At 38.2% G+C, this 12977-nt stretch overlaps 1 protein-coding gene across 1 annotated transcript in view; it reads left to right on the top strand.

Annotated features, from left to right (window-relative positions):
* The first annotated feature begins 1058 nt into the window (after nt 1-1058).
* The window catches only part of xpr1a (xenotropic and polytropic retrovirus receptor 1a), a 68019-nt gene continuing 56100 nt past the window's right edge, over nt 1059-12977 (top strand). Inside the window, exons 1-2 of the mRNA XM_057356914.1 lie at nt 1059-1467; nt 6671-6722. Coding sequence (XP_057212897.1) covers nt 1399-1467; nt 6671-6722 — 121 coding nt within the window. The 5' untranslated portion in view covers nt 1059-1398. The remainder of the gene's footprint in view (nt 1468-6670; nt 6723-12977) is intronic.

The following is a 12977-nucleotide window of genomic DNA, read 5'->3' as shown; positions in this document are numbered from 1 at the left end:
TTCAACTGCATGTGTTTTTCTGGTTGAAGTATTATAACCTGAAGGGGTTTTCTGTTTAGTTCTCTATGAGGACTATAAGATAAAATCATGTGTGCTAAAATTGATAAACATTAGAATGCAGGCCTCATAAAACACATAAATCAGGTTATGCGCCTGAACCAGCAAGCACTATATCTGTAGAATGTAAGTAAACAAGCTCGGGCAAATGAGAATGGAGGGACTAGACAGACTAAAGGGCCAGTTTCAGCTTTTATCACAAATGATATAGATTGTATGAAGGTGACTGCATCAGATTCACAGAAATTTAACCATGAGATAATCTTATTCTGATAGGAATAGACAAATAAAAGAAGTCTTGATAGCTGTTTTACAAAGCCCACTTGACCACCGCTAAGTGTTGCTAGATCCTGCCACTGTCAAACGCAATAATATTTTTTACTAATATTTGTATTTATTTGTTTAATCCATACCACTTCTCAATATTGTAATATTGGTAAAAAAAATCAGTTTTAATCTGAAGAGATTTCTAGAGACAAAAGAGGGAGCTTTTCAGATGGACGGCAACAGTTGCCAAGGTGGGATTGGTCTGTAATGCTTTTAAGGCGGGGCTAAAGGCGACTTGTCAAATGAGCTAGAATTAAAAAGAATAAAGTAAATATATAAATAAAAAGAATAAAGAAACTGTACCGTGAGGGATCAGAGGTGTCAACGTTCACTGTTTTTCATTTTCATTTGGTGTGAAACGTTGGCACAGCATTTAAAATGTATGTTAACTAGGCACAAACTGTTCCTCGTTTGATTTTTACACTAAGAAGAACGGTAAAAATACAAGATAGGTCAAGGGGGAAAAAATTATACGTATTAAAAAGGGTAAACGTTTTCACAGCTTTGAAAACCATATTTAATTTTGCACGCAAAATAAAAAGGTTTCAAAAGCATTGTTGTTATTAAATGTATTTTCATTTATACTCTTTTGTTTATATTAAGATACTCTCAAACAGTTATTTCCACATGCGTTAATCGCTGTGCTGTGACGCACATACGTCTTTCACCGAGCCCACGCGCTGATGGCGGACAGCAGCTACTACTTCACAACAGCACGAGCGCTCGAGAGAGAAAGTCACTCTCAGATACGCCACCGGCGGACTGGGACTATCAAAGCGCTGTCATAATTTAGTCACCAGTTTTGGGAAAGAGGAGGTTACTTTTTTTTACGGTGTAATATGTTGGATCGGGCAATCGTGGACTGCGATAGACCGGACAGGATTTAGAAAGAGCGCAACTATAAATGCATGAGGCTCCGTAACTTAGTGACTGAAATAACAAAAGCTCTCAAGAAGACGCTGCCCGACGACAGGATTTTATTATAGGCCGGTTGTGGATATTTGCTCCGCCAGCATGAAGTTTGCGGAGCACCTGTCCGCCCATATTACTCCGGAATGGAGGAAACAATATATCCAATATGAGGTAAGAAACTGAGATTTATTTATGAATTTACAGTGCTGTATACAGTTCATAGTTGCGTGGTAGAGATTGTGAAGCGACTCAGATTGAGATAAACAATAATAAAACCCCCAGCTGATTGTTTATATAGCCTATTGACAGTATCAAAATGTGAAATGCATTATGCGTTTATGTTGTGTACAGTATATTATGCATTGAAGATGAAATAAAATATGACTTACAGTAATGTGATAGCTTTAAATTGCAGTATTTATGTTGAATGATTAATTTGGAGATAAATTGTCTGCAACACAGTTTTTAGAATCAAACTTTAAGTTAAAACAACAAGGTTATCTCGTTATAAGAAATGATTAAGTATACATTGCTGTATTGAGTCACACCATGAAGACATCATTATGTGTTTGTCTCTTGATCTGCTCCAAAATTAGTAACTTTGGTAGGTTTTACGTCCAGAAGCTCTATTTTAAAAAGCTTTTAATTGTTAGTTTTTTTTCAGAGAACAGTTTAAATTGATTTAATCTTGTCTTGTTTATAGCGCTTCTCGCCTGATTTCTTGTCACTCTCACTGTTATCAGTGAATCTGGATCACCTCCAAACACCTGCCTGCACATTTGGGAGAACATCACATAAAATTCATTATTACTGAGTTATTACTGAGTTATTTTAAGTAAACCCGCCCATCCTCCTTTTCAGTTTTTTTCTACATTTTGGAAACAAGCCAGAAAAGACATTAAAAGGTTTTATGAGATTCGTTTGCTCGCCCACTTTATGTCTGCGGCATTTAATTTGCTGACTGTCGGAGCTTCAGCAGAGATCGTTTTTTCTTACCTACGTTTCATAATGAAATTTTAGGCCATCAGTTGCTCCAACATAATATTATATGTAGGCCAGAGTTATGTACACTGATGCATTTTTTACATTCTTTAAAAAAACATTCTTTCATGTGTGCATAATTTCCATTATATAAGTGAATATCAATAAATATAACTTTAACAGAATTAAGTTAACAAGAATATTAACTCAAAATTGTGTAATACATAGCAGAAGTCCAAGGTTTCCAACCACCATTACTGTAATGAATTATGAACAAAGAAAATGGCTCTGGACGTGGGAGAATCATGGTTTATACAAATATAAATATAATTTGCCCCACTATCATCTTCTGCATATATGTACTGTATATCTGCATCTGTATAATGTAATTTCACTTATAAATGTTCTTATTTAAGTTTAGTCCAAACATTTTAAAATAAGAAACATTTTAATAATATTATTATAATTATATAGTAAAACATTTATATTATCTTATTTTCACAGCATTTTTATTATTTTTGTGTTAACATCTGAATAAGGTTTGGACATTTTTTGGGCTGTCATTGGACTGTTAGATGATCATTTTCAGGGATGATTATCATGTCCTGTTGGTTTATTTATTGTTCTTTTATCCTGTGAAATTATTGATTCCAATGCAGCCAATAAATCAATATTATTAGTTGTGTGATGGTGAATGGTCAGGGCTTCAACATTCATCTTGGTGCGGTGGAAATCCTTTGTCTTCTTGAGCACTGAATCAGTAAACAGGCGCAAAATCTACTGCGAGTACTGCAAACAAAAAAAATATCTGTGATTGTCAGTTAATAAATATAACTTTTTTTCATCTTAATTCTTCTTTGATTATTTAAGTGGTTTAGAGTTTTTCTTTCCAAGTTTACCTCTGGTGTTTTAAAAGAATGCTATCTATAGCCTATATATTTAATCCCTTTGTTTGCTTATTGCTCAATCTCAATATGCTTTCTCAGATTTTACACATTTTACGGTCTATTACGGTCTTCATTGCATAAGCCACATTGCATGTGAGAGTGGGCCGTTGCGAAACAGGTTTAATTGTCCGAGAAAAGGACAAAGACTAAAATGGAAAAATGTTCAATTGATAATGATCAACATGCCTTTTGACAATGTCAGGGAACTATGCGCAGATCTGCTTGAAATGTCTACCACCTTCTTACCTCTCGCCTGACACAGATAGATGATTAGCAATATCCTTTCCAACACTGCTGAATCTTATCAATAAACTGTCTAGCTCTATTCTTTACATACAGTGATAGATTATGGAGAAGTGGGAGTCTCGGATTAGATTTACCCGTGGCTAGATAATAGCAAACATCTCAGTTTTTCAACTACATTCAATATAGTCAGATCAATTGCTGCTCTGTCGTGTAGAATGTAACTTAAAGAAAAGCACAACTTATTAATAATTGGTCATTGAAGTCCCTCTGCGAGAAGTTAAACCATGATCGCTCGACAGACTTGGCCTCTGCTCATCTATTGCTTTACGGTTTGTGGCCGACAGTGAATCAGAACATCGATGGTGGGGTGGCCCACAGGCTCTGCCATAAACAGTCTTCAGGAATTTAGCAGGTCCATTTCTTAAAACTTGAAATGTGGCGTTAACTGGTTTACGTTTGATCTGTGGAAGATCTCGGAACAATAATGACCTTGAAAAGATGGTGATATATCGATCTTTACCGTGATTTACATGCTACAGAGGCTGATGAAATTCTTAATCTCCCAGTTAATAAATTGACAGAATGATTGAGTGATGAGTTAATGAGGTGTCACACATCTTGCCCTGCATTTTAAATAACTTTAGCTCGTTGTATGTGCCATATAGAATGACTAAGAGGAGAGAAACAGGAAGACTGTGTCAGAATGATTCAGTGTTTAGGTAGCCAACATTTGAATGAGGAGAGATGGATGTAGAAAAGGTGTAAAGGTTTGGGATGATGAACAGATTTCTTTGTGTCGTATCTGCTCTAATCACTTCTGTGGGCTTAATGTCACTGTCAGTAGTGTGATCACAATATATTAATATAACTGCTATGGTGTGGTTGCTAGGGTGTTGCTAGCTTTCCTTAGCAGACACCACTAAAATGCAGACTATGGTATCTTAGTCTGACTTTAAAGGCATAGTTCTTTCATTATTTACTTACCCTCATGGCATTCAAATTCTGTATGACTTATTTCTTCAGCAGTACACAGAAGAAGATATTTTGAAGAATGCTGGTAACCAAAAAACACTGACCCCATTGACTTCCATCGTATGAACACAAAACCACTGAGACATTTCTCAAAATATCTCCTGTTGAGTTTTACATAATAAAGAGTCACACAGATTTTATAAAGCAAGGGGGGAATAAATGATTACAGAATTTTTATTTTGTTGTGGTTGTTTTTTCATATATAGAATATGCAACTTGTTTTTACCATGCATACATTTCTTTAAAGCAGCAGGTCTGCTGGGACGTATGGATTATCTTGGCAGGCTCTAGACCTGCTGTTCTTTCACACATGCACTGACACACACACACACACACATAGACACTAAAACACACAGGGACTGACTTTCCCTCTCCCACAGGGATGACATCTGCTGCCAGACTCACTGGACATACAGATCTTTCCAAATCTCACTGTAGTTCAGACCCGCACATATTTCTGGAGATACAGCAGATGTAGAGTGCACACGTATCCTGGTTACAATTAGCAGTTGTATAACTTGAATTCTCTTGAGAGAACATCTAGCCTTTGTGTTATCATCATTGCCATGGTAATGCCGCCATCTTCACAATTCTCTTGTTTCATTGGATGACACATTGGCCAGGATTTGTCCTTGAGTATAAAATTGTATATGCATAGTGAAAATAATTGACTTGGTTGGAGTTCTGTTTGATGTAGGGATCTAGCAGATATATTTTCTGTTGTGTTGTGTTGTGTTGTGTTGTGTTGTGTTGTGTTGTGTTGAGATTATGCAGTTTAATTTATGGTGCATATTGATAAAGAGTTCTCTGCGCTGACAGCAGTTTGTGTAGTAGGTTGTGTTGAATAGTGGCATTGTTCAATTAACCTTGCTTTACTTTTTTTAAACTTCAAAAATGGCAGCAAATGAAAATATATGAATTAACTATCAAATGTAAATTGAGTAGTTCACCCAAATATAAAAATCCTTTCACTGGATTCAAATATGGCAGCACGTCTCAAGACACTCGAGAACCCATGCGATTCAATGTTTCAATTTTGCATGCTGATCTTTTATTTAATTGTTTTATAATATACTTTAGACTATAAATGCACCGATACTAAATTTCTCCACCGATACCAATAGCCAATTATTCAGAGTGATATCTGCTGAAGCCGATATTGATACCACTTCTGAAGATTAATTAAATTAACATTTCTTAACCTTCTGAATGTTAATGATTCATATAATGACTATTAATATTGAACATCAAACATTTTCTATATACAGAGCACAAATTTATTGCATTTTCCTGTTGTCTTTTGATTGACATGATATATCGGCCCTGAACATCGGCTGTTTTAAAACTATCAGCTATGAAAAATTGCTTTTATCAACAGATACCGATTATTGCCTGAAATATCGGTGCATCTCTACTTTAGACGACTTAATTGTTCTGCGTCAGAAGGCATATATTACATACCCCTGTATAAGAAAACAGCATGGCATTTTAATATACATTCTTTTTGTTTGTGTTCATATGAAGAAAGAAAGTCAAAAAAGAGTAAATTATGAGATAATTTTTATATTTGGGTGAACTATTCCTTTACGATTACCACATGCGCGATCTTATTTTTAACAGTGTTTTAACAGTTTTTCACAATAACGGTGTTATTAGCCCAAAATATCCAGCTTCTTGGATGAAGGGACTACACTAATTACTGAGAATAACCTTTCTGACAGCAAATCAAATGCATTCAAATTACTAGACGGCCCTAGAGATCAATCCGTGTGATAGAGATGTACGTTTTCTCAGCCTACAAGATTTGATGAGCAGAGACCGTGCGAAATTGTGCCCCAGGTTTCATTACCTGAAAGGTTAACAACAAGACCATTGAGTAACTATATTCCCAGAGAACTGAAAGTCATCTGATTTTAATATTCATCTCTAAAGAAACTGAGATAGAAAAATGTAGAGATTTGACAGCCTGATATTTTGAAATAACCTGGATTAGTTTAGCAGTCCAGTCATGTGAACTACCATAACCATTACGTGTTTCCTTAATGGGGTCCCATGAACCTTCAAGGAATTCAGTGTAATTGAGAACGCTGCACTTCATTGGCCCATTGACCTGCACTATAAGACCTCATGGTGATGTCATCATTAACGCCTTTATCTTTCTGACACAGGCTTTCAAGGAGATGCTGTATGCAGCCCAGGACCAGGCCCCTTCCATAGAAGGTAAGGAAACTCCCCACTGAACCCTGCACCCTTTTTGCACCCTGCGTTCGTCTCCACCACCCCAGAATGAACTGCTCGCTATTAATATAGAGCATTTCAATGACGTCGCATCTCTCGCACGACAGCACTGCTATAATTAATACAGGACGTCAGATGTCCGCTGAGGTGTGAGGGTGGCAAGGAGCGGCATGGAAATGGTTTATCACAGGCACCGTTGAACAGACGTAAACAAAGTTCTTGGGTTTCAGTTTATTTTGTATCAATGTTACAGATTATGTGCGCAGTTGAAGTTAATCCAGTATTTATAACCTCCAGGTTCCTCTGGCTGAATGCTTGACTAGACTGAAACTTCAAGTCGTGTGGTTTTCTCATTATTACTATTTTGTTGCTTTGTGTACAAATATACTGTACGTGTACTCTTAAATATAAAAGTGCTAAAAAACACTTTCTGAATGCTAGCTTTTTCTGAATGCTACTTTAATGCTAGCAGTGGATGAAAGTTTATATCAATATTTTGGGAAGAAGGACATTTAACAAATTCATTTCTCTATTTAGTGTGAGTAAAGATGACGTGGTTTTACTCAGCATTAGGTTACATAGCATGACATGGTGTGACATCTGGAATGACAGTCTGTTTTATGACAGCCAGATTTATTTGACACAAACAAGTCTGCACATTTTTGTACACAGTGCTTTTTCTTTTCATAATTACCCAGAAGAAAATATTTTTTCACTATTGTTGCTCATTTCTGACTTATGGGTCCTTGTATGTGTTATGTAACTTTGTCCGAGATGTTTTCTTGAAAATTTCTTGATAGAAATAAATGAGACATTTGTTGACATACAGTATTATGTTGTTACGGTTCAGCAAGGAAAACAAGGAGAGGATCCACATGCAGTAAAATATTTAATCAAAAAGACACATAAGGGTAGCTCAATGGTCCGAGAAACACGAGGGCTGGTACAGGCTGGTCTGGGGACCAGGGAGGTTGCAGGTTGGGTAATTCTCCCTGGCGGCTGGGCAGGCCTGAATGCCGGCTGGGCAACGCTCCCTGGTGGCTGGGCAGGCCTGAATGCCGGCTGGGCAACGCTCCCTGGTGGCTGGGCAGGCCTGAATGCCGGCTGAACAGAGCTGGGTTTGACAGCGGGCTCAGGCGAAGCGGCCATCATGGCAGCGGGCTCTGGAGCGGCAGAGCAATGCACAGCCCAAATACACAACAACCATCACCAACAGGGCAGACTCCCAGGACAGGACCTCAGACTCCGGCTCGGCGGCCATGACGGCTGGAGACTCCGGCTCGGCGGCCATGACGGCTGGAGACTCCGGCTCGGCGGCCATGACGGCTGGAGACTCCGGCTCGGCGGCCATGACGGCTGGAGACTCCGGCTCGGCGGAGACCACAGTAGAGCATAATCCACAAATTCAGTTAGCGACCCTCGAGGACCATTACGATCGAGGTGATCATGAAGTGTTTGATTTAATCCATAGCAAAAATTCTATAAATGCAAAGTCTGGTAAATCTGTAAAATTGGCAATGTCCAGAAAATCTGTAATATGGTCCTCGAGGGTACGATTACCTTGGCGCATGCTGACAAGACGTACTGCTGGATCCATGCTTTGGTGAATCGTTCTGTCACGGTTCAGCAAGGAAACCAAGGAGAGGATCCACGTGCAGTAAAATATTTAATCAAAAAGACACATAAGGGTAGCTCAATGGTCCGAGAAACACGAGGGAGCACATACAACAACGTTTCACAACAGACAACTGAACACCAGGGCTATATATACACAGATGAAGGGACAAACAGGTAATGAGACACAGGTGAGACCAATACACGATAACGAGACAAAGCATGATGGGAACTGGAGTCCTTACAAAAACACAGGCAGTACACAGAGTAGCATAGCGCCCTCAGGTGGTGAAAAGAGGCGCCAGCAACATTGCGTGACATATGTACAGTAGGAGTATAGAGCTATAATAAGGAATGTGAATGGCATAGCTTGGGTCATTTGGTCTTGATAAAAACTTATGAGAAATAATGTACATTTTGAAATCTTTGGAGACTAATCTGAGAAGCAGGAGACAGTAGATCATTTTTATCACAAATTACCAATTTAGATACTAAAGAGATTACATTTGTATTTTTTTCCTTTCAAGGGTATCTTTTTAGGGTAAAAGACATAGAAAGATGGCTCTGTGTGTGTGTGTGTGTGTACGTGTGGGTCCGTGTGTGTGCTCTTGTCTAAACTAAAGAAAAGATGTTCCTTCCAGTCGATGGTTTTGTATGTCTTTAGACTTTCGGTTTTGGGTTTGTGTGTGTGTCTAGCAGACCACTTTGACCTTGTTTTTTAAAATGCGGGCAGGGTTTAGTTGAGGTAGAAAAGGAAGGAAAGTTGGCATGTGCGTTTGACAGATTTATTGTGTTTGGGTGGAAAAGCGGAAAAACCTGAGCTGAATTTTAAATGTGAGCTTGAGCCTAAAAATACACTACTCTGCTAGTAATCACTTTGGTTTGCAATAATACTCAAATCCACAGTTTCTACCTGTCTCCGACTCCATAGGTTGTATATAACTTGGCGTGGCGTAGTGGTAAATACTTAATGTTGGTAAGATTGCTGGTATATATTTGTTAAGAGGGAATTTGGGCAGAAATTGCCACAGTTGTTCGAATGAGTGTGGAGGTAAATTGTATAGAATGTAGGCTACAGGTAAAATACATTTGGATTTGGGTAAATTTGATGAGAAATGTTGAGTTCATATTGAGATCTTCAATAATATTGACTTTTGATTGTAGACTTGTCAAATCTCAGTGTGTGACATTGTTAGATCTCTTCTGAAACTAATGACATTTGTGAGATTTCTGGCTCTTTTTCTCAGGAGAAATATTTGAGACGCAGGAGACTTTGGCAGAAGTTTCCATTTGCTCGTCTTAATGATGTGTTGATGTTTTTTTATAGGATGTACTGTACTATAGCAGAACACTGCAGTATATCAATGACGTGTTGGTGTCTCATAATTATTCATGAAACTACAGTATGTGTTCTACTTCTTATCCAATAAAAAAACGTTTCTCTATTATTCATGGCAGCAGACAGACGATTAAGGTTACGCAAGAGTTTAGAGAAGCGTTTGTGGGTGTTTGTTTTCCATTTATGGGTGTTGCATAGCGTTGCTAATTTAAGAAGCATTTTTTCAATGATTGTGATGTACACTTAAGCTGAAAGAGTGATATTTCAAGACTTTTTAATAATAATGTGGCCAATTTAAGGCATTGTGATCCATATCACCCTCTCAGTCCTTAGGATTAGAACTAATCCTTAAGGATCAATGACTTTTTCTATTTCCTAGCATTCAGTTGAAACCTCAAACAGTTTCCTGTATCACTACAGCTGTGGCAAAACCACTTTGATGTTTGGCTGCATTGAAAGAGGATTGATGGAAAATGAAAGAGATAAAAAAAAGAGCAAAAGAGAAATAGACACAGGTTTATTGAAGCACCTGTCGTCCAGCCTTCATATTTACTTTCCTGTCTGTCAAAACTAGTAACGTGATTTGTGTGACATTTATTGCCAAGTGCAGCAGTTTTCCAAATACAGTCTGTGAGTCTGTTGAGATCAACTGGTGGTTTTATTAAATAAGCCTCCTATGAAACACTAATTACGGCAGCTACATTTATGAGAAAATCTTTTTCTTCACTGCCTGTGGAGGGTTTTAGTGAAAGGTTTTGATATTCTGTGAGCACGCTGGTGCCCCAGGGAGGCAATTTATTGGGTTATTACGGCCCTCTCTATCTGACCTGATCTGATATAGTCATATTGAAAGTTCAATATTGAGAAAGAGGCGGTTCAAAGTGTTTGTATCCCTACAGTCTGCCAAAAACACGGATCGGCTCTATTTGCTAACGTGTTCAGGCACGGAAATGAGCAGTTGAGGTCTCTAATGAGACTGAGATACGTGATTGCTTTATACATTTTTAAACGTGCTGGCTTAACATGGTCAACTTGTCAAAAAAACGAGTTGGACGTTTTACATTATGTAGTATTTCTGTTCTCGATACACTCCCCCAAGGTTCGTATAGGTTTCGGAACGTTTTTTTCGAACATTAAAAACCGTTACGTAGCAACTTTTCTTAGTCCTTTATTGGGCAATTCTCCTGGAAAAACACGCCCACGGCAAGGTGAAAGAAATAGCCCGCCCATGCGTCAACCAACGAGCGATAGGAAGACCCGCCTACCATCAAGATTGGCTGCGTTGCGTCAAGATTGGCTGTGCTGAGGGCCTGTAGCTGCAGCTCGTTACTCTTGCAATAGTGAGAGAAGTTGAGGTGTGTTTGTTTGTTCATGGCATTTCAGTGATGGATGTTATATAAACGGTGGATAAAACGCTGGATTTGCAGATCGTTTGAAACTGATTGATGGAGCGGTCTCAGTTCTAAAAGATGCCGGACATGAACCGTACGTGGTAAGTGAAACTAAGACATCAGTGTTTTGTTGGCAATCGGCGAGTACGTGCATAATGTAAACAACACAAACTTATAGTGAATCAAAACAGTTATGCAGGGATAATGCGATGATGTATTGTGTGCTCGGGATTTAGTTCCTTCCTCCTGCACACCCCGAGGATGTTGTATGTTTTCAGAAATAATTGTACAGCTGTATCTAGCCTTTATAAATGTGATCAAACTAAATACTCTTCGAAGATACGAAGTATGCAATAGTTCTACTCTATAGGGACTCGAGATTAATATGAGACTGCCCGTTTAACCGGACCTTTAAGGCAGCATAGCACTACCGACAAGCTGTTTTCACCACATTCTGGGGCAGCATTGGTTGTTTCTATTGTGGAGAAAGCAACAATGCATTGCTGAATACAAAAATCATCAAGATGCAGATCAAACACTGAACCATTTTAACTGGTTGAATTCATTGGTATTTAGTAAAATCTTTAATGGCAATCTAATTGTATTTATATGTTTACTACATTATCCCATAGCTACATGCTAATGTCAAAGTCAGCGATTCCTTTAAATTAGCACCAAATTGGAGGGCAGTGTAGAATTGGTGTCTACTGTTGAGTATCTACTGTTGAGGTATGTCTGAAAAAGTTTACTTGGGTATGGAAAATGAACTCGCATCGGATTTGCAATAAAGCTTGCCAAACATTTGCTATTTAGGTCATAAAAACAATATTTTTGTAAGAGACATGGTCACATAAATGACACACTACTAAGTAAAACAAGTGCATTGTTATTCTGCCTGTCAGTTTAATGTTCCAAGTTAAAACTCATCAATTTGGATGTAATTGAGGAAAGTGTGTTTCGTATGCTCTTTCTAAGACTTTTATGGGTTTGGACTCTCATGTAGTATAATTCACCTGCAGTCCAGCCGTTTTAATTAAAGCAGTGTCAAGAGTGAAGGAAATATGAGCACAAGACGGACAGCTTTCAACCTCTTTCTCTGTTTCTTTCTCCCCCCCTCTCTCCTGCCAGACCTCTTGAGATCAAGCTAAATCAAATTAATTTGAGCATTACTTGAGATTTACAAACAATAACTACAGTAATAGACAACAATGAGTAGAATTTATAGTGCCTGTAGAGCTATTTATCCACTTGGGTATGTGCTAAAGCCAGGGGCGTACTGAACATTATAACTGGGTTAGGCAGAAACAATCTTACTGAGATGTCAACAACAGAATAGAACAAAAGTTGACAAAAATACACTAACAACTGTATAGTAAAATGCATATGTAGAATATAATATAAGTAAAGACGAGTAAAGCTATTTTTCTGATTTATGATTTAGCTGTCAATCCTTTCTGTCTGAAAATTCTCTGTTTTTTCTACCTTTGTGAAAATTTGGGATCCATTCCTATCGAACCCAGCCTTTCAAGGTTTAATGACCCTGAATCAATACAGGCAGAAAAGCAATTGTGTGCATCATCTTCTGCTCTATAGGTTAAGCTTCTGGCTGGCTGTGTGCTCGGGCAGACCTCCAGTAATCAAATAGAAAGAAAGAGAGAGAGAGAGAGAGAGAGAGAGAGAGAGAGAGAGACATCTTCACAGTTGGAGTGAACGCATGGATAATAAAAGATAATCTCGTAGTAAAGAGATGGGGATGAGATGTTCTGCTCTTCATTGACCAAGATAGATTTGAGGGAGAGGGGTTGTGTGACTTGACTTTGTGTGGTCTCTATCTATGGTCACATAAATGAAAGGAAAAATGAGTCTGAGACACTCCTGAATGGTTGACATGGC

Source organism: Triplophysa rosa, linkage group LG17 (assembly GCF_024868665.1).
Source record: "Triplophysa rosa linkage group LG17, Trosa_1v2, whole genome shotgun sequence".
Classification (NCBI taxonomy): Eukaryota; Metazoa; Chordata; class Actinopteri; order Cypriniformes; family Nemacheilidae; genus Triplophysa; species Triplophysa rosa.
The sequence above is the reverse complement of the archived record's forward strand: the minus strand, read 5'-3'. Positions and strand labels throughout refer to the sequence as shown.